Consider the following 25,919-nt stretch of genomic DNA (forward strand, 5'->3'; position numbering starts at 1 on the left):
TGCACTACTTTCACCGGGAACATAGAGCATAGAGGAGAAACAATAATGTACAGAATGTGGAAAATAATGTGTTTTTTTTACTTTAAACCGCATAAACACATTTCATTACACCAAATACACAAAATAATGTTCTTTTTAGCAGCATCATATGACCCCTTTAAGTTTACTTGTGCTACTTAAATCAGCAGGTAGAGGGCACCATTTAAAGGCAAGTTTTGATGCTAAAACCTACATTCTCTCCGAGACAAAACATTGCTCTGTTTGTATACATGTAAAATTTATTGTAAGTGATGCTTCATTTTGAAAAAAAAAAATAGATAGATAGGCCTATCTTACCTTCAGCTCAAAATCAGTCCATAGTTGTTATTTCAGGTTTAATGCAACTAATACAAAACAAAAATGTTAGAAAACAGGTGTATATCATGTAAGATGCATCATATCCTGCAGATTCATCAAATTCTTACAGACATTAAAAATAACTTTCTGGTAACGGTTGCTGTCTTTACTCATTCCAGACCAATTGAACAAACACATGAGAGGCAAAAGCAAAATGGAAATGCTTAAACATTATAAAATGTCATTTGTAACTTTTACCCCCTTCTTGATGCATTTTATAAGTAAGCCAGAAGCTTAAAAGAAGCATGTGATGTTTTCGTACAAGGTTTTAGGTTACTAAGTGTTAATCATGATAATGTGTTTAGTTCAGTCCAAGACAAAGTGATGCAATTCAGTTCCATAAGACAATATAGTGTCTGAAAAAAAGGGTTTGGATGAAACAGTTGTGTAACCTCCAGATGTGGACACCCAATTTTCACTTTCTGTTTTGTGTCCAGACCATATTTAATCAAATATCAAAACGAGCATGTCGGCATATTATGGTTTCTTTTCATTAAAGCTGTTCAGTCTTCCGAAATCTCTTCCGTGTCAGTCTTTCATATCTTTTTATATTGTTTTGAAAGATATTTTCTATGTACATTATATATTTTAAATTTAATGACACACACACACAAAAAAAACAAATAAAAAAAACAAGTGAAAGTTGTGTCTAAATTTCAAATCAAGCTCATCTGGAGGTTACACTATTGTTGACACAATTGTGAATCATCCAGACTCTATTTTCAGACATTACGTGATGGAACTGAATTGCATCACTTTTCCTAAAAGGACATTTGTCTTGGACTGAATCATTAAAAATAAACATCTCTTAATAAATGTTACTTTTTTATATTAATTAGAAAAACTGAGCTCTTACATTTTAGAATTACAATTTCCATAACGATTTGCTGACATAAATATTTTTACTCAGTCAGTATAATCTATCTGTACCCTATAGACGTTTGCTTTTATTGATCAGTTTTGTCTCTCATGTGTCTGTTCATTTTGTCTGGAATGAGTAAAGACAGCAACCATTACCAGAAAGTTACTTTTAATGTTATTTTGATTAGTCTGCAGGATATGACATGACATAATTTCCAATAGAAAAGTTGTTGGAAACTTTGTGTGTGTGTTTTAGATTTGATCAAATTAAACATACACGGAAAAAAATGACCGTGAATTTAACGGTAAAAGACTGTAAAAATGCTACAGTAAAAACCTGTTAAATGGTTAACGGTAAATTACGGATTTTTTTTTTACAGTGTAGCAATTTTGAACTGAAGGTAAGATGCAGATTTGGGCCTTATTTTTTCCAAATGAAGTATCACTTACAGTAAACGAATCAGGTTGAACTTGCTTCATTTCAGTGAGTCATTTGGTTAATTGTCTATTTTCTGCAGCTCAGCAGGAGCATGTCCTCTATGAACGCTATAAACTTCAACCTGAACACACATGTTCAACAAGCTCACAGAATGAAGACGCTGCTGCTTTCACTCCTCTGTAAGTTGATTTCTGTGTGAGTCAGTGTGATTCTGTCATGATCAGATGATCTGAATGATCTGTTTTCTGTTTGTTCAGGTCTGTTTGTGTGGAATCAAACCACAGAAGCTTTCCTTGATCAACGGCTGGTTTTAGGACAGATTGTGACTTTAGTCTGTGAGTTCAGATTAAAAGCCATTATTTGGTTCGTGATGAAACTACCAGCTCGTCCAGAGATGATAACAGTGAACTTTTGGATCAGAAAAAAATGAATATTACGATGAAAAATTCCACGACAAATATTCAGAAGGAGACAGAAGCTGCTTAGTAATCGATAATTAATGTCAGTGTTGATGATTTAGGAATTTATTACTGTGTAAATGCAGTTTGGGCCCCAAAGATCCGAGAAGGTATCAGACTGCACACCCCTGGTAAGTGAGAAACTGCAATACATTTATATAAATGGCAAGAATTAATTACTTTAGTTTAAAATGTTTTGAAATTTTCCAAGCAATACATTACCTGTAAATTTGTAAAGAAATATCTAGATTGTAATCGATTTTAAACCACTGGTTGTACATCTGAGAATATTATCGTTATGGTTTGGGTGCTATTAAAAGCGCACGACGCTGGAGAAATCCAAATAAAGTCTTTAAAGATAAATCCACAGAAGTAATCCAAGAGTAATGCCGAGTTCACACTGCACGATTTTCAAAGACGTCGCATCACTGTTGTTTTCACACTGCGTGACTATCTGGGGTAGCATTCAGTTGCTGCTGTGTTCACATTGCATGATCGGCGACAGGGGGTTTCACACTGCATGACTTTACAATAGGAAGAATCGCCGACAGCTCTGTCTGGTGCAGGGTTGCCAGGTTTTCGCTACAAAACCCGCCCAATTACTACTCAAAACTAGCCTGAAAATAGCCCAATTGCTTTCGAGGGGGTCCCACAGTAAAATACAAATTTTTTATGCAGGGTTCTCCTGAAACATTTTGAACATTTTGAAAAACAAATTTGAGGAGTTTATGTGGGTGTAAAAAAAAAAGTAACAAATCCTTCCCTCACGGGTCATTTTGATCCACCACTGAAAAAGAATGGAATTTTCGGAAAAAAAACTGCTTTTTAATTTATTTCATTTTATCACACTTGAACAAGGATCACACACACACACACACACACACAAACTGAGTGGATTCAAGGACTTTATATGGGTGTAATAAAAAATCCTTCCCTCACGAGTCAATTTGACCTGCCATAAGAATGAATGGAATGTCTGAAAAAATTCCTTTTTTTTATTAGATATAAAAAAAAATTATAATAATCTGACACAATCCAGAAAAGATTTATATCTAAACGAAGGGCTGAGACTACAGAATATTCTCAAAGCAGAAAACACTCACATACCTCCACACACATGGTACACACACGCACATATAAACACATTATAACATGAATGATTAAGGTAAATAAAATCACCAAAAAAATACCTACATAAAAATTAAGAAAAGAAATATACAAATGGATCAATATAAGCTTTCTGGACCAAAATAAATCAAATAAAAATGTGTCATTTTTACCCTTCGGGTCATTTTGACCTGCGAGGGACACTTTTGTTGGTAGGGGAGGGACGGATGAAGGGTTAAAATACTTACTACTGTCATTCACTTATACGTTAATTATCATGAAAATTGTAAACTATGTGACTGTATCTAAAAAAAAAAGACCCGGCCACGGCATATACGAATGTCTATACTGTTTACAAGAGATTTCCCTTGGCTTAAGTGTAATAAATTATTTCTTTCTTTTGAAGAACACAAAAGCAGACTTTAAGTCCCAGTGACCATTCAGTTCTCCTTTTGTTTTCAACAGAAAAAAGTCATGCGGTTTTGTATCAACATAATGGTGAATTGTTTATTTATTTATTTATTATTCACATGATACACAGTCAAGCAAGCTGAATAGGCTCATTTATAGCCTAAGACTTTATCATAACAAAAACAGAGAAACCACAGTGAAATTGTTTTTGAGAATTTTGCATTACATACATGGTTAAGTAACAAACATCAGTCAATCTGAAACACACAACAGTCAAGCTAACGCTATTTTAATCTCATTATTTAACTAAATACACTTCTCTCAAACTGTATGACATGATTTACTCTTGATTATATCATAGGTTTTTTCTTTGGCTTTTGAAAAGGAACCAAAGTGTTGTTGTTTGGATGGGACAGACAAAACTCCACTTCAGAAAACTACAGAACAAAAGATAAATTAGCTTCTAATGTCCATGTAGAAAGATCATATTCACTAAACACACTGAATGCTGAATAAGAGTGCCGTACCTCTTCATCATTTGTGCCGTAAAGCTGCTCCAATTCTTCATTTTGACATTGTTGGTGTGTTTTTTTATATTCCTGAAGTTTGATCTGGAATAGACCTGAAATAACGATTAAATATTATACAATTCATCACTATGTATCATAACGTATCAAGTAATACACAAGAAAGGAAGTATTTTATATGATTTATTATTACTGTTTTGTATACATTCAGAACCCTGAAATCTCACCTATTATTGCAGAAAACATCACAATGTTCAGTATGGTTGTTATCATCATGAAATTAATATAATACACATACATAATGAAACAATACTTCAGTACATTTCAAAGAAACTCTTCATCGAGGAATACACTAAACTTAATTTCAGTGAAACCGAGGAGATTCATTTGAACATTTGATCATGTTTTTTGTACTTTCAACTTGATTGTATCAGATATCTCACCTATTATTGCAATAATCAGCACAGTGTTCAATAGGAAGGATGTAACGGTCAGAATCCTGTGAAAATTGGGTCTTGTTTCACAATGTGTTTGATTATGATCGTTGCATTCTGTTTGATTTTGGTCATGGGCAGATTCTGTTTAAATAGAAGAGTTGTAAGTTTTGTGCTTTTAGTGCCAAATATGATTAAAAACCTCTGATAAAGGAAAAAAAAACATTTATCTCAGTAATGCTGGGTACACATTATACAAGATAATCAGGCTGATTTTGGGCCGATTTCTCCCCTTCTGACAATCCTAGGTAAAGTCCCGATTATCTCGGTGGTTGTACAGATTATTTGATCAGATTTTCCTGTGGTGTGAGGTGTGTTAAGAGTGTCTGAATCTGCTCGGAAGAACGTCGGAGGCGCCCGATCGCGGATCAGAAATCCTGATGTGTGGGGGGAACATCGCGGCACACCACACACTATAGGAGCAAAACGGTTAAATCTAGGATTTTTTTCTCCTCGTGTTTGTGGTCTCTCACATTTTAAAGATCTTATAAGATTTTAAAAAATCTTTTAGTGTGTACCCAGCATAAACATAGCTATAAACGTAGTATATTCTAACACTTGATGTGTTAATTATAAATCTAATTTAGAAATACTTACCAGTAGTGTAAAGTCTGGTGCCATTGCTGAGCTGTAGAGTCCTGCCTGCTTTTGCACAATAATATATTCCTATTTCATTGATAGTTATGTTCCTAATAAATAAACGGCTTAAAGTTTGTAACGAACATTTGTCTTTAAATCTTTTATCATAAAACTGAGTTGTTGTAGATTCTGATGTGAAGGTCCGCAGTATTAGCACTGGAGAATCTGTCAGGTTCTGGAAAACCCAGTAAATATCTTTTACATCAATCTGACAGTCTAAAGACACGTTTTGCCCTAAATTCACCCGTTTAGAAATGAAACTCTCTGTAGTTCGACACACCAGCAGCAGACCTGTGAAGAGACACAGATCATTCAGAATAATGTGTTGAATTTTACATTGTAAACAAAGTAACTTAAACTTACCAAAGAGTAAAAGCTGCACCATCCTCATTCTGTGGTTGTTTAAATGATGTGCATTATAATAATGCAGGCCAATCTGAGCAGAAATGCTTCTGCAGAATAAAAGAGGAAACCAGCAAGAACACTTAGCGAGGAAGTGGAACAGATGTGAAGATTATTAGAGGCCCATGCGCTGATGTTTTCCATAAGGTGTGACTTTGTACACGAACTTGACATATCAACCAGACCAGAGTTGAAGCCAACTAACCCACAGCTGTGAGAAAACAGACTCAGTGCGGACGACTGCAGCAAGACAGTGAAAAACATTGCATTAATACATTAAACAAAGAGAAACCAGAAGACTTACTGAAGTTTATTCAGTCAAATATACATACAGTAGACCTATTTATTGACATTGGAAAATGTTATCCTTATCTCATGAATTTACAATCTGGAGAATAACACCACACACACATTTTAGAGTAAACTAATTAGCATTTATATGTGCTCATTATATATTACAGTGAGCACATTAAATTAAATGGTAACACTTTACAATAAGGTTCCATTAGTTAATGTTAGTTCATGTATTAACAAACAATGAACAAAACATTTATTACATTATTTGTTCATCTTTGTTAATGTTAGTTAATGAAAATACAGTCGTTCATTGTTCATGAACATTCAACACATGCCGGTCATAATAAAAACAGAACAAGATCTTGCATGAACTTAAACTTACAACAGAGTAAAAGCTGCACTGTCCTCATTCTGTGGTTGTTTAACTCAAATGCAATAAGTTGGTTAACTTTACTGCGAATCCGAGCGGAAGTGCAGCAGAACTTACGAAGAAAAACGAGACCACTGTGGTTGAACTTGAAATGGCTGGACAATTTGTGGTCATTAAAGGAATAGCTCACCCAAAAATGAAAATTTGATGAAAATATACTCATCCTCAGACCATCCAAGATGTAGAAGAGTTTGTTTCTTCATCAGAACAGATTTGGAGAAATGTAACATCACATTACTTGCTCATCAATGGATCCTCTGCAGTGAATGGGTGCCGTCAGAATTAAAACAGCTGATAAAAACAACACAATAATCCACACAACTCCAGTCCATCAGTTAATGTCTTCTGAAGCGAAAAGCTGCATGTTTGTAAGAAACAAATCCATCATTAATACGTTTTTAACTTCAAAGCATTGCTTCCAGAAAAAACGAGTGCTCTGTCCTGTTTTCTCCAGTGAAAACGTCATCTTGTCTGAATCAGGAGAGAAATATGTACAGATCAAGCACCGTTTACAAGTCAAAACAGTTCTAAACAAATATGTCAGTGGATTTTGGTGTGGGATGGAGTTTTTCATTGGAGGAAGAGTTATTTTTATTTGCCAGAAACAACGTTTTGAAGTTAAAACACCCTAATGATGGATATGCTTCTTAAAAACACATCTTTTCACTTCAGAAGATGTTAATTGATGGACTGGAGTGGTGTGGATTACTTGTGGATTTCTGTGGTGTTTTTATCAGCTGTTTGGACTCTCATTCTGACGGCACCCATTCACTGCAGAGGATCCATTAGTGAGCAAGTGATGCAATGCTACATTTCTCCAAATCTGTTCTGATGAAGTTACAACTCATCTACATCTTGGATGGCCTGAGGGTGAGTCAATTTTCAGCCATTTTTTTATTTTTGGGTGAACTATCAAGATCTATATGAGATAAGATCTCACATCAGTCAAAAATGTCTTGTTTGTTACATCCAGATGTGACATTCATTGTCACATGATCAATCAAGAGAACCGAATGGACTAATTACTGACACTGCATCCCATTACAATCAGATCTGATTTTAGCAACTCAGAAAGAGACATAAACAAACAATCCAAAACATTACAAAGTTGATTTATTTACTTGATGGACATTTTAATTGCTGACATTGTTATTATGAACAGACAAAAGCAAATCATTATTTCTTTACATTATCAAGCAGCACAGAATTGTGATCATTTGAAGCAAACAGAAATAAATCAACACAATTTCTCAGTATGAAGCTGATTCATATACAGGACCTCTGATATTTGGCAGCACCTCTATATATTCAGGATCTGTTTTTCCTCTGTTACTCTCACGAAACTTCATAGTAGAAATCTAAACGAATGATAAAAAAAACATACATTAGATGCTTATTCCCATTTATCAAAACAGCTCTTCATGTTTACACATTCATTTTTTAAAGAACAATTTTTGTTTTGTTTTCTGTATTATTGTTGCTCAGACTTTTGTGAGCTGGAATATAAAACGTTTGTAATAATAACTGAATTTTTTGCATAAACAGCAATAAGAGCTGTCTTACCTGATGACCATTGACATATTCAGGATTTTTCTTAGATAGTTTATGGTTCATCATTAATAAACCTGAAATAGCACAATAATATTTGATTAAATGCAGCTAAATTCATCAATAAATGTAATACAAACTAAAATGTATTTAAATATTATATTGATGTATAATGAATTATTATTATATACTGTATATCATTTATAATATATTATAAATATGTTTTAAGTATTTAATAAATAAATGTCATTTTTAAATGACAAGTTTAGTGGTTGGTTTAAATATATTATGATCTTGACTTTGTTACTCACGTATAACTGCAGCAAACAGCACAACAGTCAACAGGCTGAACATGATGATGAAAATCTGAAGTGCTGTCTGACTTTTTTGCTCTGGTTCATTGTGACTTCGGGGGGATTCTGTTTTTGAGAAAAATATCATGTTTATCTTTTACAGGTAAAGTAACTTATTTAATATTTGTATAATTATTAGAAGAGAAAAAAAAGGGCTATGGATTCTTGCCATTTAGATTTGTTGCCAGTAACTGTGCAGTGGTGTGCCGTCTGGTACAATCGCTGTCATCTTGAGACATTTCTTTTCGAAAAGCATTAGAGAAAAGAGTGAATGTATTGTTTGGATAGTAAACTTTTTAAATAAAGGACATTCATTCTTTAAATTTAGATCGGGAACAATTTTGCATAAATAACAATAATAATAGAAAAATAATTATATGATATAGCCTAGGCCTACTGATGCTTCTACTAACAATAATAACATAGAAATCAGATGTATAATTCATTCATTGATAACCTAGGGTGCGGTTCCCGAACAAGGCAGTAGCTCATAATACAATGTGTTGTTGGAGAAATAAGTCACGACTGTTTCACGAAAACGTAGAAATGTCGCACATCTGGCCTTCGATCCACATTGCTAAGAACTGCCGTTAATGGCGTCAAGCAGCTGGTGGAGTGATAACTTCTGCTAAATAATCAGTTTAAGGTCAAAGTAATCTCAAATGATTGCTGTAAATAACAAACTTCGCTATTTTCGTTCTCGGTTATTTTGCAGTTCTTCAGATGCTCTTAACAAACTAAGACGCAGAAAGAATGGAATGAAAGATATAGATTATACTACATGTTAGTTTGCTTCATTTGCTCAAGTGCTTGCTTTATTTAAGTCCACATGTCATACTAACAAGAAATTAGGCCTATGCTTCTAACAACAGGTAGTCATAAATATTAACATTAATAATGTAGATCTTAGTTATTTAATGTATTGCAGTTTCTCACTTACCAGAGGTGTGCAGTCTGATGCCATTACTGACCTTTAGATTCCTGCCTGGTTTTATACAGTAATACATTCCTAAATCATCAGCACTGACATTATTTATTAATAAGTGGCTCCAGCCTCCCTCTGAATATTTGCTGATTAATTTTTTGTTGTAATATTCCACCTGTTTAGGTTGTCCAAACGTTTGCAGTATCATCTCTGGACGAGCTGGTAGTTTCATCACAAACCAAATAATGGCTTTTAAATTAAACTCACAGGCTACAGTCACATTCTGTCCTAAAACCAGCCGTTGATCAGTGAAAGCTTCTGTGGTTTGATTCCACACAAACAGACCTGAACAAACAGAAAACAGATCATTCAGATCATCTGATCATGACAGAATCACACTGACTCACACAGAAATCAACTTACAGATGAGAGAAAGCAGCAGCGTCTTCATTCTGTGAGCTTGTTGAACGTGTGTGTTCAGGTTTGTTGGTGACTTTTATAACATTTCATAGAGGAAGTGCTACTGCTGAACTGCAGAAAATACCAAATGAATCAGATGAAATGATGCAAGTTGAACTTATACTGGCCATGCTGGCTCTTGTTGTTTATTTACTGCTATTGGTTGAAGTGTAAGTAATGCCTATTTTGGAAGAGTCAGGCCCAAATATGCTAAATAAAATGTTATTTTTGTTTTAATGAATCTAAAACAGAATTAAGGAAGTTGCCAAAATATACTTTTTCTTTAGGAATGGGCGTATACCATGGGTTTGCATCATATCCTGAAGATTCATCGAGTTATATAGAAGTTAAAAAAAATAACTTTCCAGTTATGGTTGCACACTCTTGTTTAAATGGCAGATTTTTGAGATGTAAAAAATGAATCTGAGATAAATCATGGCAGATCTTTTTTCTGTGTGTTTATAAGAAACAAATACATCATATTAAGACACTTTTAACTTTAAACCGTTACTTCTGTACAAATATATTCAATCTTGCTTTCACCGGTGAAAAAGTCCATCCTCGGTTGTCTTCTCACATCAAAATCCATGTATTTGTTTAGAACTGCTGGACTGTTCTCACTTGTAAACAGTGTTTGTTCAGTGCAGATTTCTCTCCTGATTCATTCGAGATGACTTTTTAATGGAGGAAGTGTTATTATTGGATTATGGACTCGTATTTTGGCCAGAAGAAACAGTTTTAAGTTAAAAGCGTCTTAATGATAGTTTTGTTTTTTAGAAGCACGCAACTTTTCGCTTCAGAAGATATTAATTGATGGACTGGAGTGGTGAGGATTATTGTGATGTTTTTATCAGCTGTTTGGACTCTCATTCTGACGGCACCCATTCACTGCTAGGATCCACTGGTGAACAAGTGATGGAATGCTGCGTTTCTCCATCTGTTTGAGGCTACGGTTACACTAGTTCGTTTTCGTTTTAAAACGCATAACTTTTGCTACGGTTACGCCTGTCGTTGCAGCATTTTCGACCCTCGCTGCAAACCCCATTTTAGTTTGAAAACTCCGGGGTTGCGTTTCAGTGTAAAGTTGTAAACGGACCAAAACATTGAGAAAACGGCTGGTTGTACCTGCATGAACGGTCATGTGATATGCGTGTTCGGTTGTGTAGTGTGGACGGAAATCGTTTCTGAAACGCAGTGAAAACGCAAGTCTAGACGAGCATCGTTTTCATTTTAAACCAAAAGCGCACTAGTGTAAACAGGGCCTGAATGAAAATACAGCAGCAGTCTATCAGCTTAGCACGTTTTGTTTTTCCAATTTTTTTGTTCAACTCTTTCTTGTAGAATGGCTTCAGATTGATCATCAGGGGGATCTTCTATGCAGTCATAATAAAAAATGGTTTAGTTAATATAAAGTTTTATTGACATTTAACTATAGACATTTTATGGTGTTTTTTATTATGAATAGACAAAAGCAAATCATAATTTCATTACTGTTGTTCAAGCAGCACAATGATCATCTGAAGTAAACAACAATAAATCAACACAATCTCTCAGTATGAAGCTGTTTGGCTGAACTTCTAGATATTCAGGATCTGTCAATGGGATCTGAGGAGGAGCAACAGTGGCGCTGGTCTGAATGGATGTTATTCCTCTGTCACACATCTACAAACCCGATTCCAAAAAAGTTGGGACACTGTACAAATTGTGAATAAAAACAGAATGCAATGATGTGGAAGTTTCAAATTTCAATATTTTATTCAGAATACAACATAGATGACATATCAAATGTTTAAACTGAGAAAATGTATAATTTTAAGGGAAAAATAAGTTGATTTTAAATTTCATGGCATCAACACATCTCAAAAAAGTTGGGACAAGGCCATGTTTACCACTGTGTGGCATCCAAAATAATAAATACATACATACATACAGTAGCTGTGATTTATATTCATTGCAATATTGGGCTTATGAATAGATCTCAGAAGTATACATTTATTGAAGTGCATAAACACTTACCAGTTCTGTACAGTCTGGTACAATCCTTATAAACATGTCTTTAGAAAAGCAATGATTAACGTATTTTTTGGATAATTGGTAATCCTTTAAAATAAAATGCATTCAATTTTGCATTAATAATAATAATAATAATATAGATCCCAAATATATAAATTTGTTGCAGCTTATCACTTACCAGTGGTGTGCAATCTGATACCATCACTGATCTCTAGAATATAGCCTGTTTTTATACAGTAATAAATTCCTAAATCATCAACAGTGACAATTATTGATTATTAATTGGCTCCTGTGTCCCTCTAAATATTTGTTGTGGGATTTTTCATTATAATAATAAGTCTCTTCAGATCAAGTTCGCAGTATCCTTACTGGACGAGCAGGTTGTTTCTAGTATCAGTTTTTATTTCTTTTATTTTTTGCGTATTGTAACCCATAACCACAGTTTTACTACGGTTTAACTATAGTAACCATGTGTTTTTTCTTTGCAGTAAAACCATGCTCAATTTTCGTAAGGGAAGAGATATCATCACGGGGGATATTTAATTAGCTTTTTTTTCTCTGCTTGAAATACCTATTTTAAAGCTATGAATATCAACGTGTTACAAGTACACGTGTTTTGTATGTTTGTTTTTAAATGTTTCATACATTTACCTACCGCTCCTGCGTAAACAAGAAGGACTCTTCATTTGTCGCTCTGTTCCGGTTCCGCCTTGCTGTCTGTAAAACCCGCGCGACTTCCGCTGCGAGCGTCAAATATGGCCACGTCCAGATTAGAGACCAATTTTATCCGATTATTATCGCGCTGTGAATCTGTGGCTTCAGAGAGGAGAAATGAGACAGAATGGAGACTGGAGAAGGTAATGTTTAACGACACTGCATTTACGTTTACTTCTGTGCTTTTGAAGTAAATGTTTATATTTTACACAAGAGAATATTCTGCATGATACAACAAATATTGCCAGCGTCATTACACACACACACACACACACACACACACACACACACACAGCATGCATTCAGTTAGTGTCTTATTTGCTTTCTGTTTTTGCTGTGGATATTTTTACAATTCAATGCAATGTCTTCTCGATCATTTTTAGCAGAAAATCATATTTAATAGATTTACATTTGTCTGTTCAAGTACGTTGGTGCTCTTGAGGAGATGCTTGTTGCCCTTAAAAAGAGTCTCAGGTAAAAAGTTTTATAAAATTACAGGCATTAAAGAATCATATGTCTTTAAAAAGTGTAAAAATAATAACAACTATTGCGTGAAAATGAAATATATTAAAGGGGTCATATGATGCGATTTCAAGTTTTCCTTTCTCTTTGGAGTGTTACGAGCTGATTGTGCATAGATAAGATCCCTGAAGTTGCTTGTTTGAGACAAAAATACTGATTAAGCAAATGATTTAACATTTTTTAATAGTGTGAAAATGTACATTTTTACTGACTCTTTATTCTGTTCTTAACAGGGTGTGTCAAATTCCGGTAAGTTTTATATTTTTATGCTTCATTTTAAGAAATTAAATTTCATATCTGAATCATGCCCTTTTTTGTTCTTCATGGTTAGGTTCATTGGAGACAGATCTCAGACACAGAAAGTAGGTGGCGCTCTCTCTCTCACTGATTTTCTGTGTGAACGTGTCACTGGTATCTACAGTATTCCGTTTTTTCTGCTGTATTTTCAGGAGTATTCCTGTAGATGAGCGGCAGTCGGCAGCAGAGCTGGACGCTATTCTACAGCATCATAACAACCTGCAGGAGAAACTGGCCGATGACATGCTGAATCTCGCTCGCAACCTCAAGAACAACACACTCGCGGCCCAGAACATCATCAAGCAGGATAACCAGGTCTGATGCTTTTCTCTCTACACAGCTGTAGTTAATCTGGTGTTTATATATACGACGTAAAGTGCATATTTATGACAGTAATGCCCATCCTCTGAGAGCAGAGAATGTAACACTTTAAAAAAACAAAGTGTGTACATCTTTTAATCAACAACATATTTTATCATTCTCATTCTTGATCGACAGTCAATTCTTGTTACTGTAATATAGGACTTTCCCCCCCATTTCATTAAAAAAATAACATTTTTTAATATGTGCTTACAATAATAATAATAATTATTATTATTATTATTGGGTTGGCGATAATTATATTATTATATTCTAATTATAAAATAATTCAGTTGATAATATGTATATATTATATTACATTACAATTATTGTTATTGATAATTATATTATATTAATAAAATAATGTTATTATTGATGTTATTACATATTTATATATATTACTGTAATATAGGAATTTTTTGCACCCAATCTAGCAAAGTGGTCACCATTTATCTGCCTCAAATTAATTATTGCCAGCTCAAAATAATAAAACAAATGTTGGTTGTAATAATTAAAAACATTTTTTTTGCAAAGCCGAAGAACAACACAAATATTGTGACTTTATATTCTATAAATATTTTTATTCCTTGTTTGCACCAGCTTCATGCTTTTATTATTTTTAAATCTGCATATTCAAATGTATAATAATATTAATAATTATTATTATTATAAATAATGTTATTTACATTTAATATTAAATGATACATTTTATTTAATATAATAATAGTCTTGTAATGTAATATTATATTGTATTATTATTATTATTTTCATTTTTTTAGTGAAAATCACCACATTAATGAGCATTTAGAAATGTAAAGTAGCAGCTTGAAAAGACTGGTTTATTCAAATGAATGTGATTTATCTGTTGTGACCACTAGAGGGCAGCACTGTATGTTACACTAATTATTGAGCTTTCAAACATAAGTGTGCTGTTACTACAGCAACATGGCATTACAAAACTCTATAGAAACTAATATGAGCTTTTTTTTAATGACTTTATCAACACAGTGCCATTAAACTCTAAACCTTTAACATACTCCGATTAAAAGGTTTCTGTTGAATCTCATAGCAGTTAACAGACTGTAAACGTCTCTTTTCCTCCTCTTCAGACTCTCACTCAGTCTATGCGTCAGGCCGACATGAACTTCGAGAAGCTGAAGACCGAGTCAGAGCGTCTGGAGCAACATGCCAAGAAATCCGTCAACTGGTTCCTGTGGCTGATGCTCATCGTCGTCTCCTTCACGTTTATCAGCATGATCCTCTTCATAAGACTGTTCCCGCGACTCAGATGATGTTAATCATCATTAGAACAGCTAGAGTTCATTTATATATAACAACAGGTTTACATAGACACTAGGCCAGCGGTGGCGAACTCCGGTCCTGGAGAGCCGCAGCCCTGCAGAGTTCAGCTCTAACCCTAATTAAAACTCACCTGCCTGTAGCTTCCTAATAACCCTTCAGACCTTGATTAGCTTGTTCAGGTGTGTTTGATTAGGGTTGAAGCAAAACTCTGCAGGGCTGCGGCTCGCCAGGACCGACGTTCGCCACCCCTGCACTAGGCAATAGTAATAAAGATGATTGACAGCCTCGATTATTCAGTCAGTCAGTCCTGCGAACATTTCTGTTACCTGCGTGCCATTGTTGATGTCATAACCAATTTGCGCCGAATCCCTGTGAATGACGTCTTAAATGAATCCTCTTGTAGACTATTTGTTCGAATGTTCGTTTAAATGAATGGTAGCCTATTTGAACTATAAACTGTTTGTCAGTCATTTAAATACGTAACCTGACGCCAAACGTTCTTAATACTAATTTTGGGACCAGCATTTTCGTCTTTTTAAAGATGCGTTTAAGTTTTCGCTGAATTGTCTTCAGTTCCAACAGGTTTATAAAATATTGCTTAATATACTATATTTTGACACTATATACGAGCGTTATAATGACTAACAGTTTCATCCAGCTTTATCTGAATTTAGTCGCTTTCTCACGTACGGTCGCTATAAAAGGGGACCGAGCTGTTTTAAGGTCCGGTTGACCTGTCCAGACTCGCCTTGTCGATCAGGAAATGTTCTGGCAAACAGCAGGAAGTATTTTTGCCCGTCGGGAGCACAGATGGAGACTGTCTTCTCCTCTCGGAGAGTAAATGGCCCATATTTAGCTGCTAACTATCTATTTGTGCTTGTTCCCTATATATACCCTAGCACTTGGACGGAGAATTAAGTATTGTTCAGATATGGTTAACGTGTTTGTTAGTGCGCAGCACTATTGATGGATCTTAATGTTCATTGTTTTGGGGGGTTTTTCTCAGGAAATATTAGGCCTACGTCTTTCAAAAAATATTATATGTTCAGAAAAAATGCTGATGTACATGGAAATGTATGTACTTTGGAATCACATGTTCTTTACGACCCCTGTCGCTGTTAGCTCAGCAGTCCCCTAATGCATCATAAATCATTGTTACTCTGACACGAGACTCCTGTGGACCCAAAGGCCTAATTTTCCAAACCAGGTTGATCCACCTTTGAAGTTAAGTGAGCAGATAAAGCAGCCGTGAGTTTTAATTTCGCGGTTCCTGACAGGGAAAGCTGTGATCCGGCTGGAAGGTGGCAGGTTAGCTGGGGTGAAGGGATTGAAGCGACAGCTCCGCCCGGCCGCGGGTCTCGGGGGAACACAGCAGGTGCTGCAAAGTTCCTGGAAACCACTCAAGTTCACCGAGATTAAGACACAATAAAGCCGCCTTCTCAGGAGATATTTAACCATAAACTGGAAAAGCTTATACTTGATTAACACGAACAAAAAAATGAGTGTCATTTTGGATCACGATTGAGAAAGCGCGCTCAGTGCTGCCAAAACCGATGCTTGTATTCAGCATGTTGTATCTTCTCAAGGTCGATTCTAACGTCATTGTTTTGTTCCACATGAAGAAATGAAGGTCAAATGTGTCCGACGAATGGAAACAGACATGTTTGTACACATATTTCACAGCTCTGATATTTGGCTCGCTTGTGAGTCACGTACTGAGTCAAGACATTTTTATGTCGGGTTTATGTTAAGTTTTGAAGTCGGTGAATAAGTAAAGACAGTACTGTGGTGTGCGGAGGGCTTGTTTTAAACAAAGTTGTTGCAACATGCCCCAGCAGGAAGAGCAGTGTGGGAAACGCTCTTCTGCTTTGATCCTTGGCTGCTCCTCGCAGAAGGAGCCAGTATAATTATGCCGTAGGTCCTCCAGGATGGGTGGTATGGGGGATCTGCCCTCCTGTAAACACTAATGGTGAGCAACACGCAGAAAGTTGTTCAGGAAGCTGTTTGGTTACCTGGTTTCTCAATCTTTCCTCCTTGGTGTTGTGGTAAATAACCTCTTCTTGTTTTGAGACTGTGGTGGCCATGTGTACTCGGGTATATCTTGAGACCGTTTTGATTATGGTAATGTTTAGGTAAAACTTTAGATGATAGATAGATAGGAAAACACCATGTATAGAAAACTGAAATAAGTTGCTAAAACCCGCTGGCATGTGCTGCCAACATGTTTATATTTATATAGACAGCTCCCCATCAAGCCACAAAAAAAAAAAATTCTGTATTGGCAACAGCTGTTTGCTAATCTTTTAAAATCATCACAACTTCTAAATTTGTTCAAACATCTTGCAAACTGATCAGAGGTTGTCTTAAAGGAATAAAACCCGAAAAATGAAAATTTGCTGAAAATGTACTCCCCCTCAGGGCATCCAAGATGTAGAGGAGATTGTTTCATCCTCAGATTTGGAGAAATGTATAGCATTACGTCACTTGCTCAGCAATGGATCCTCTGCAGTGAATGGTCAGTGAATGCCGTCAGAATGAGAGTCCAAACAGCTGATTAAAAACATCACAATAATCCACAAGTAATCCACACCACTCCAGTCCATCAGTTAATGTCTTGTGAAGCCAGCTTTTTATCAGCTGTTTGGACTCTCATTCTGACGGCACCCATTCACTGCAGAGGATCCTTTGGCTAAATTTCTCCACATTTGTTCTGTTGAAGAAACAAACTCATCTACATCTTGGATGGGGGTGGGTAAATTCTCAGCAAATTTTTATTTTTGGGTTAACAATTTCTTTAAGATGCTTCAACTAACCAAAGAATATAAAAACAACTCACTTGATACCAAATAACTAATATTGCTCTTTTATATGCATGAATGAAAGCACTCATAATTTGACGTGGCAAGTATTCAAATACACTTTATAAGGAGTGTCTAAACAAACATCGGTGTAGCTATAGACATCAGATCCATTCATTCTTCTAATACAATGTCAATATCCCACTGGCAAAAATCTCTCGTTATTGACAAAGGGGTGTTAGTTATTTGCTCCGTCAATGTTTAATAATAGTCATTTGACATTTGCTTGTGTGTTTCTTTTAGTTATGGCTTAAAGGTACTTGCGCAGGTGTGGCCCATAAATCGATAGCAGTATTCCTTTTCTTCTTCTTCTTCTTACGTATCTGTCACACACTAATTTATTTAAATGTATTTATATTTTGCACAGGAAATGACATGTGCGTTCAGCGTCTGACAGGTGTGTATGTGGCTGAGTTGATAAAGGGGGACGACAGTAATCTGATCACAGAAATCATTTTGGATTACTGATGCTGCTGTCAGTAAATGAGCTCTTGTATAACAGATCAATTAATCACAGCTTTAAAGCAAGCGAGATGTTCCGTTCCTGTGTGCTTTCACAGATTAAATTGTCCAATTACATTACAGTTGTGTTTTAAATAGGTGCCTTCATGCAACACTCATTTCAATAGTGATCAATGGCAAATCACTGACTTTAATGCAAGCTTGTTAGTACATTATAGTCATCACGAACAAGTCATATTTCAGTGAAATCACCATCACAAACTTTGCATCAAGTTCAAGGTTCTCCTCTTGCTTGAACTATATTTGAACATATAATATAATATAATATAATATATGCTTTTTAAACCATAAAAATAAAACGTCCATGTTTAATGTCAACTACACATTAAATACATATATTTACATTCATTATTAAATCCATAGAATTAAAAATGCTAAATAATTATAAATAAATTCTCAGTTTTAATGTTAAGCTTTACACAATGCAAGACCCTAATATAATATAATATAATATAATATATTTTAAACCCAAACATAAAATTTGTCCATGTCATTTGTCAACTAACAGTAAATACATAATTAAATTCATATGATTGAAAATACAAAATTACTAAATTAAATTATATAACATATTGCATGGATTCAGATTCTAAGCCTCAAAATTCTCATAATGTTTTAAATACAATGGAAGGGTGATAATATAATATACTTTTTAAAAAATCATTAGAAATTTGTCCATATCATTTATTAACTAATATTAGATATATTTATTTCGATTCATAATTAAATGTAATTAAAAATGCTAAATAATTACAATAATTTAAAGTATATCATTTTGTAAAATGTAAAATATTGCATGGATTCCAATTTCAAGCACCAAAATTCTCAGTTTTAATATTAACCTTAAATATAATGGATATAATATAATATAATATAATATTCGTTTGAACAAAAAAAAAATCTTTAAAGGGGTCCAATTATGCTCTTTTACAAAGTCTTGATTTTGTTTTTCCCGTGTTATTGGTCAACTAACAATCGATGCATAGGCTACATTTGAATTTATAATTAAATTCACATAATTAGAAACACTTAATATTTACAATGAATTACAATTGATCGTTTTAAATGTAAACTATTGCATGTAATCAGCATCATCCCTAAAATTCTCACTTTTAACATCAACCCTTAAATACAATGGAAAGGCGTCGATATATTTAATTCACCACTCTTGCTGTCTCTTTATGTGGGCGTTACAGTCTCCACTCCTGACTCCGTTCCAGCAGCCCCGATCCGCCCCGTGTCTCCGGCTCCACCGCTGCTCTGCCCCAGCTGACTGGCAGTACTTGTTTACTGGTGGAGGTACACAGGGAGAGACCATACCGCCGACAACACGAGAGAAGTTTTCCCCCACCTTCAGCCCATTCCCACGCCAATGAGTTCATCGAAACCGCACACCGAGGTCTTGTGGACGGAACTGAGTGGTTTTCTGGGCAGGCCGAGCACGCGTTTGACGCTGGTCTGTTGATTAACGTGGAAGATTAAAAGTCTCTTTATGTGGGCGTTACAGTCTCCACTCCTGACTCCGTTCCAGCAGCCCCGATCCGCCCCGTGTCTCCGGCTCCACCGCTGCTCTGCCCCAGCTGACTGGCAGTACTTGTTTACTGGTGGAGGTACACAGGGAGAGACCATACCGCCGACAACACGAGAGAAGTTTTCCCCACCTTCAGCCCATTCCCACGCCAATGAGTTCATCGAAACCGCACACCGAGGTCTTGTGGACGGAACTGAGTGGTTTTCTGGGCAGGCCGAGCACGCGTTTGACGCTGGTCTGTTGATTAACGTGGAAGATTAAAACGCGACGCGCGTACGCTCACACACTTCGGGAGCATTGTGCTTCTGGAAGCGAAGGCTTTAGGGGAATATCCAGGTGTTTATGGGGCTCTGAACGCTTTTACACAAACGTGTGTGGATGTTTAATATTAGAAGACGGTGGCTTTTTTGACCGTGGAATAGCAAACAAATCATTTAGTGTGTGCGCATGTGTATATGGAGATGAGGAGATGCCCATTCTTCTGATAGGAACATTTGGCAGTGCATGAAACGACCTGTGGAATAACGCTTATTTTTAGTTTTTTTTCCCTTAGAGACGTTCAAATCAGGCATATTATTGGAATTTGTGCCTATTGGGAAGCTTTTCTGTGAACATTTGAGATATTTTTGTTTTTAAAGCAACCCGGGGTAGCCTACCATATCAGCACTACTGTTTGTATTATTAACATTACGTGAATTTTCAAGTTAAAACACGGGTATGAAAAAGTTGCAATGTACTGTACCCTTAAGGGTACCTCATTCCTAGAAGTGTGGGATTGAGTCCACGGAAGAAATGCATGCACGGTTTTCATGCTTGATCTACTGAAAGCAACGATGAATCCGAAAAGGCTTTCAAAATGATTTAGGATGCAGGATAATTTTATTTAATGCTGATTTCTCTAATGCTGCGTAGGCAGCAACTACTTCAATTGAACATTATCTTTAACTGAAGCACGCTGGACCCCTGGGTCCCCTTCTTGGGGGGTCTCATTTAAGTTGTCCCTGACTTTTTTTGGGGGGCCTGGATATAGGCTAATCAAGGTTTTATTTTCTTTTATTGCTCGACGACCGTTTTATGGACACACCAGAGGTGGATTTAATTTTCCAAGAAAACTAAAACGTGTCGCGAAGCATAATGCGGCTGGACACATCTGTGGTTGTTTTGGTCACTTTCGCCTACATCGTGTGCCTCTGCGGATCGCTACATGGAGAAAGTAAGTCACGACACGCTCTAACTCGCTTTAATGCACAAATCTTTATGTGTTATGTGTGCGTGCTGTAGTTTACAACTTGTGGAATTCACTGTATGTAGACTTCGGGCAGCTCCTACATGTGTTGGCGAGGGATGCCGCACGGATTTGATTGTTTTAAAATGACTTGTGTGTTGAAATTAGAAAATTCGAAACCATTTTATGTGTCATATATTTCATAAAGCTGCCATTTAGCTCATTTGTTTTATGAACTCTTATGATTGTAGTTAAACGTATGTTTTTATAAATCGTACCCCCCCCCCAGCTTCCTCTCAAAATGGGCCGTTCCTTAGGCCTGGCGTTCTGCGCGTTCAGCCCAAAAGGCCAGATTAGCGCTCGTGACTGGACTCGGCGGGATTCGCGAGCGCGCGCATGCCTGGATTCCAGTCGAGGAGACGCACGCGCACGCTCTTCACGACACGTTCGATTCGGAAGCGCGTAAACAAGTCGAGGCCCTCAGAAGAATCCCAGACCCCATAAATGTGCGGGATTAGCCTTTCTCTCCATGTATCCAAATCGACTTCGGTGTGATATCAATTATGAAATTCCCAAATGAGAAGGAAAAGAATCGTGTAGGCCTAACATTTTATAATAACGTTTAATTCTGTATAGCGATGATAATTAATATGAATGACTCTTTCTTATTAATTATATCAAACATGATACTATACTTAACAGAACAGTGGGTTGTGTGTATTTAAATCAATATGCTTTAAAATATTCATAATAGTTATTGTTATATAAATATATTCATTTAAATATTTCAAAATGTATAAATACATGAATGTGTGTGTATATATATATATATAGAGAGAGAGAGAGAGAGAGATATAGATATGCCTGCAAAAGTAATTAAGTTATTATTAAGTGTTGCAAAGTTTTATTCATTCATATGTTAAATGGAGACGCTTCTACACGCATTTAGATCCTTTATTACTGTGAAATTTATAGCTACTGTATCTAAACCCCTTCAGCTTTTCCATTTCTGAACATCATTTTAAATTTAGGATAGGCACTTTTATGGGCACACTTAGAATAGTGGGCTGTTAATGTTTTTTTAGAGCTGCCGTCTCAAGGAAGTGCTGGACTGATGCCTGCAATAGTGACACGGTGTTATAAATAATGGTCTGGACTGGAGATAAATAGATCTTCCTTATTATAGGTAACCATTGTATCGCAGTGAGCCATTTGAACTGTAGACTGGAAAATATCAGGTTTTTGCAGGTGGTGTGATTTTTCTGTCAGAAACATGATAAATGTCCATGCAATCTGTTTGTTTTTCATGTAAAGAAAGAAACTTGGCAAAATGAGCAATTAAAAAAAAACAATTTTGCTCTATTTGAAACAATTTTCCCAAGATTGGTTCCAAATCTGAGCTTCCAAATCTTTTGTAGCCGTTACTCTTTTGGAAGACATCTATGGTTGTACTCAAAAATATTAGAATATTAAAATACGCTGGAATAGTTTTAACATTACCGTTGGCCTCACTGACTCCATGGACCTGTTTGGGATCTTCTGACACTCTGTAGTTTGCCTTGCTTGGTATGTCTCCCAAAATTCCAAGGGTGTGGAATGTCTTTGAAGTGGCCCACCCTAGGTAGGTGCTCTTGCCGTTGAGGGTTTCGGGACTCATTTCGGCGTCTGCTACCTGCTGACCTCTTGTCTTCCAGGTCATGTATCTGAACATTTGCCATGTAGCATGTGAGCTCTATGTTCAGCTCTGTGAATCTCCAGGGTGGGCTTTTCCCGGGAAACCGGAGCATTTTCGCAGGCTTCTGTTCGTTGGTGTGTGGCCATTTTCTCGGAAGTTCTTACTCCAAAACCGAGTTGTCATGCATTCACATACAAGAGTTTTTTTTTTAAATGCATGCATGTGTCCATTTAAAAAAATTACTTTATAAAATGTGTGTATTTATTAAAAATGTTAAAAGTAATTTTACAGTGACTTCGAATGTGGCTCATTCAATCAGAATTCCGAATCTGAAATATTTCTCAGTGGAAATGTAATTTCAGACAAAGTTGTTTTGATGACCAATAATAAAATTAAACATAATATGCAGTGATGATTTGCACACAATAAGATCAGAGATGTTTGTTAAAAATCTAAAGAGGTTCTTACTTCAAAATGTTTTTCATGTTCACATATAGGAACTTTGAAACTTTAAATACATGCATAAATTGCATACATTATTTTTATTTTAAATTAGTTATTACAATGCTTGCATGGATTAAAAATACTTCAAAAGTAATAGAAATTGCGTATATCATTTTATATAAAATAATGCACAGATGTTGCTTTTTTCATTCAAAAAAGTGGTGCTTGTTTTAATGAAAGTTGTTTAATAAAAGATAAACGGCAACAAAAAAAAACATTTTTGCAAAAGAAACCATGCAAAGTAACAGCTGCTGTTTCTTTCGGAAAAACGTTTTGCATGTTTTGGAAAGTTTTGCATGTTTTTTCTTTTTCGTGAAAAAAAACCCTTAATTGCAAAAAAGAAAATTTGTGGAAAAACAACGCTTAATGCTCTTTCACACCAAGCACGGTAACTTTAACGATATAGTTCTCCGAATTTAAAAGAAAACCACAACTATAACTATAACGGCACATAGTGGTGAAATCATTGGAATTACTTTGACAACATTTTTGTCCACCTGATGAACGATAAAAACATTGACAGCCAATCTGAATCCATCCTGCTTTTAAGAGCTTGAGAACTTGCAAAACGTTTTTGTGAAAGTGCAAAGTAAACATCGCTTGCTTTTGTAAACTTTTCTTTGTAAGTTTTTAGGGATGCACGATATATCGGCCACCATATCGGTATCGGCCGATAAATGCTCATTTTTCCTGTTATCGGTATCGGCCTGATAAGAAAATTTGGCTGATATCTTAAAGCCGATAAATAATCCTTTGCAGCCTTTTGTGCAATTGTACGTTGTAATATTGTGTTTATTTGATGTATATCTGATTTATCTCATATAGAATGCGTTTGGTTAAGTTAAAAAGAGCGCTTCAGTTTACCGGTGATCATCTTTAGCTCAGTGCACGCAGCTCAAACAGCAGTGCACAACATTAATAACTATGATTGGGAATGTCGTGTATATAACATTCTAATGAGAACATTATTATAATAAAACGTTGTGAATTCTTTGGGTTTAGTTGCTGTGTTTCAGCGCGTTGTTATGGGAAGAGCGCATCCACAACAGGATCACACATTCTGACTATAGCACGCAATAACTGCGTCATTTTGTACATATATAAGTTGTAATATTATGTTTATGTTGTATTAATATTAATCTCAGGATGCATTTCCTTGAGTTAAATAAGCTGCCAGCAAAACGCTTCAGTTTACCATGTTCATTCAGCTCTTCAGCTTCAGCACGCGCAGCTCAACGGCTGCTATTTAAAACAGTGGTATTAATTTGTTACTTTTTCAAAATCATTGATATATTATTAATAACAACAACCACTTGTATTTTTCTCTTATTATTTTCATCAACAATATGGTTTAGTAATTAAAATCATTTAATTATTGTCCGTGCAGAGGCTATTCCGTTTTATTGATCTATGGCACATTCATTTTGATTCTTTACACGTGTAATGATGTCCATTGACTTGTTTGCATTATTTATGCATTATTTTATTTATTTGTAAGACTTTTTATGACTAAATTTGGTAATGGGAGAGTAAAAATATTTTTAAAACGTACACCGTTCAAACTAGGCTGCTTATGTTGAAGTGTTTGGGATGTGGCTTTTAATGATGAGACCTTTTTTGTAATCAGGCTCTCAAAAAGTATATAACAATTTGGATATAGATTTATCGGCCAACATATCGGTTATCGGCTTTCAAAAATAAAGAATAATCGGTTATCGGTATCGGCCAAAATTTTCATATCGGTGCATCCCTATAAGTTTTAGAAGTTGCTGTTTATTAAAAAAAAAACTTGCAAAGCAACACTCCATGTTTTTTTCGTTAAATTTTTTTTGAAAAGCAACAAGTTTACATAAAGAGCTATAACGATGAAGATACAGGTTTTTTTCTTATTTTAAACAAACAGCACAGTCCACATCATAACTGTAACAATAACGACAGAGAAACAATATAATTGGAATCACTTTCAGAATGATGTTTTCCAGCTGATTAACGATAAAGATTGACAGCCAATGAGAATCCATCCTGCTTTAAAGAGCTCGAGAATTTAAAGCGATAGACGTCAAAACTGCAACGCTTGCTTCGAATAAACAGAACATTATTTTGCGCTGGTGTAGAAGCTAATATATTTATCACATGAACGTGCCTTTAATCCCTTTTTTTTTTTTTTTTCTCGCTTTTTCATACACATTTCGCAACATATGTATTATACATTTTTACAAAGAGATCAAGTTAAATACTTTCTGTCTAAATATATAAAGTTAAATATAGCTTTATTTATGAAAGATAAGCAACAACCTTTTTGATACTCATTATATAACTTCAAATTGAGTTTTAAATTGCTGAGAAATCAAGGAAAAGGAAGGTTTTATGATGTAGATTAGACTGTTTTAAACCACTCTTTCTGTTTGTGATCTTGTTACGAACACATCAGTTTTAACTCTACATCCTCGCTTTACCCTGTCAAGAATAAGATGTTCCAGGGCATGAACCGAACAACCTGCCCTTATTCCACCTCTCAGAGACCGTAATTTCCACATTGACGTATTCTGCTGACCTGTTGACTTGTTCAGTCTTCACATAGTCAGGCCTCTACTCAATAATCATTGACTAAAGATTCATGGTGGCTTGTTTCTTTTATTGACACTGTTCT

At 35.5% G+C, this 25,919-nt stretch overlaps 3 protein-coding genes and 1 long non-coding RNA gene across 4 annotated transcripts in view; 2 read left to right on the forward strand and 2 right to left on the reverse strand.

Annotated features, from left to right (window-relative positions):
- Positions 1–4,010: 4,010 nt before the first annotated feature.
- LOC107593048 (uncharacterized) lies at positions 4,011–4,461 on the reverse strand. The gene is made up of 3 exons (XR_001610052.1): positions 4,427–4,461; positions 4,200–4,294; positions 4,011–4,109 (listed from the first exon to the last, which is right to left on the reverse strand). It is a non-coding gene; the product is annotated as an uncharacterized lncRNA (long non-coding RNA).
- Positions 4,462–7,335: 2,874 nt separating this feature from the next.
- On the reverse strand, positions 7,336–12,479 carry LOC107593047 (uncharacterized). The gene is made up of 6 exons (XM_016282625.1): positions 12,415–12,479; positions 9,711–9,818; positions 9,303–9,632; positions 8,321–8,428; positions 8,025–8,086; positions 7,336–7,819 (listed from the first exon to the last, which is right to left on the reverse strand). Exons 2-6 carry the CDS (start codon positions 9,736–9,738, stop codon positions 7,712–7,714), a joined length of 636 nt encoding a protein of 211 aa, XP_016138111.1. The 5' UTR covers positions 9,739–9,818; positions 12,415–12,479; the 3' UTR covers positions 7,336–7,711.
- A 507-nt stretch (positions 12,480–12,986) lies between these two features.
- Positions 12,987–15,952, forward strand: LOC107593088 (vesicle transport protein USE1). Its single transcript, XM_016282670.1, has 6 exons — positions 12,987–13,001; positions 13,229–13,244; positions 13,327–13,357; positions 13,445–13,607; positions 14,762–15,009; positions 15,212–15,952. Exons 1-5 carry the CDS (start codon positions 12,987–12,989, stop codon positions 14,942–14,944), a joined length of 408 nt encoding a protein of 135 aa, XP_016138156.1. The 3' UTR covers positions 14,945–15,009; positions 15,212–15,952.
- A 3,974-nt stretch (positions 15,953–19,926) lies between these two features.
- The window catches only part of LOC107593049 (insulin receptor-like), an 85,261-nt gene continuing 79,268 nt past the window's right edge, over positions 19,927–25,919 (forward strand). The window contains exon 1 of the mRNA XM_016282626.1: positions 19,927–21,078. Within this exon, the coding sequence (XP_016138112.1) occupies positions 21,000–21,078 (79 nt within the window). The 5' untranslated portion in view covers positions 19,927–20,999. The remainder of the gene's footprint in view (positions 21,079–25,919) is intronic.

Source organism: Sinocyclocheilus grahami, unplaced genomic scaffold, assembly GCF_001515645.1.
Source record: "Sinocyclocheilus grahami isolate Dianchi unplaced genomic scaffold, SAMN03320097.WGS_v1.1 scaffold163.1, whole genome shotgun sequence".
Lineage (NCBI taxonomy): Eukaryota > Metazoa > Chordata > Actinopteri > Cypriniformes > Cyprinidae > Sinocyclocheilus > Sinocyclocheilus grahami.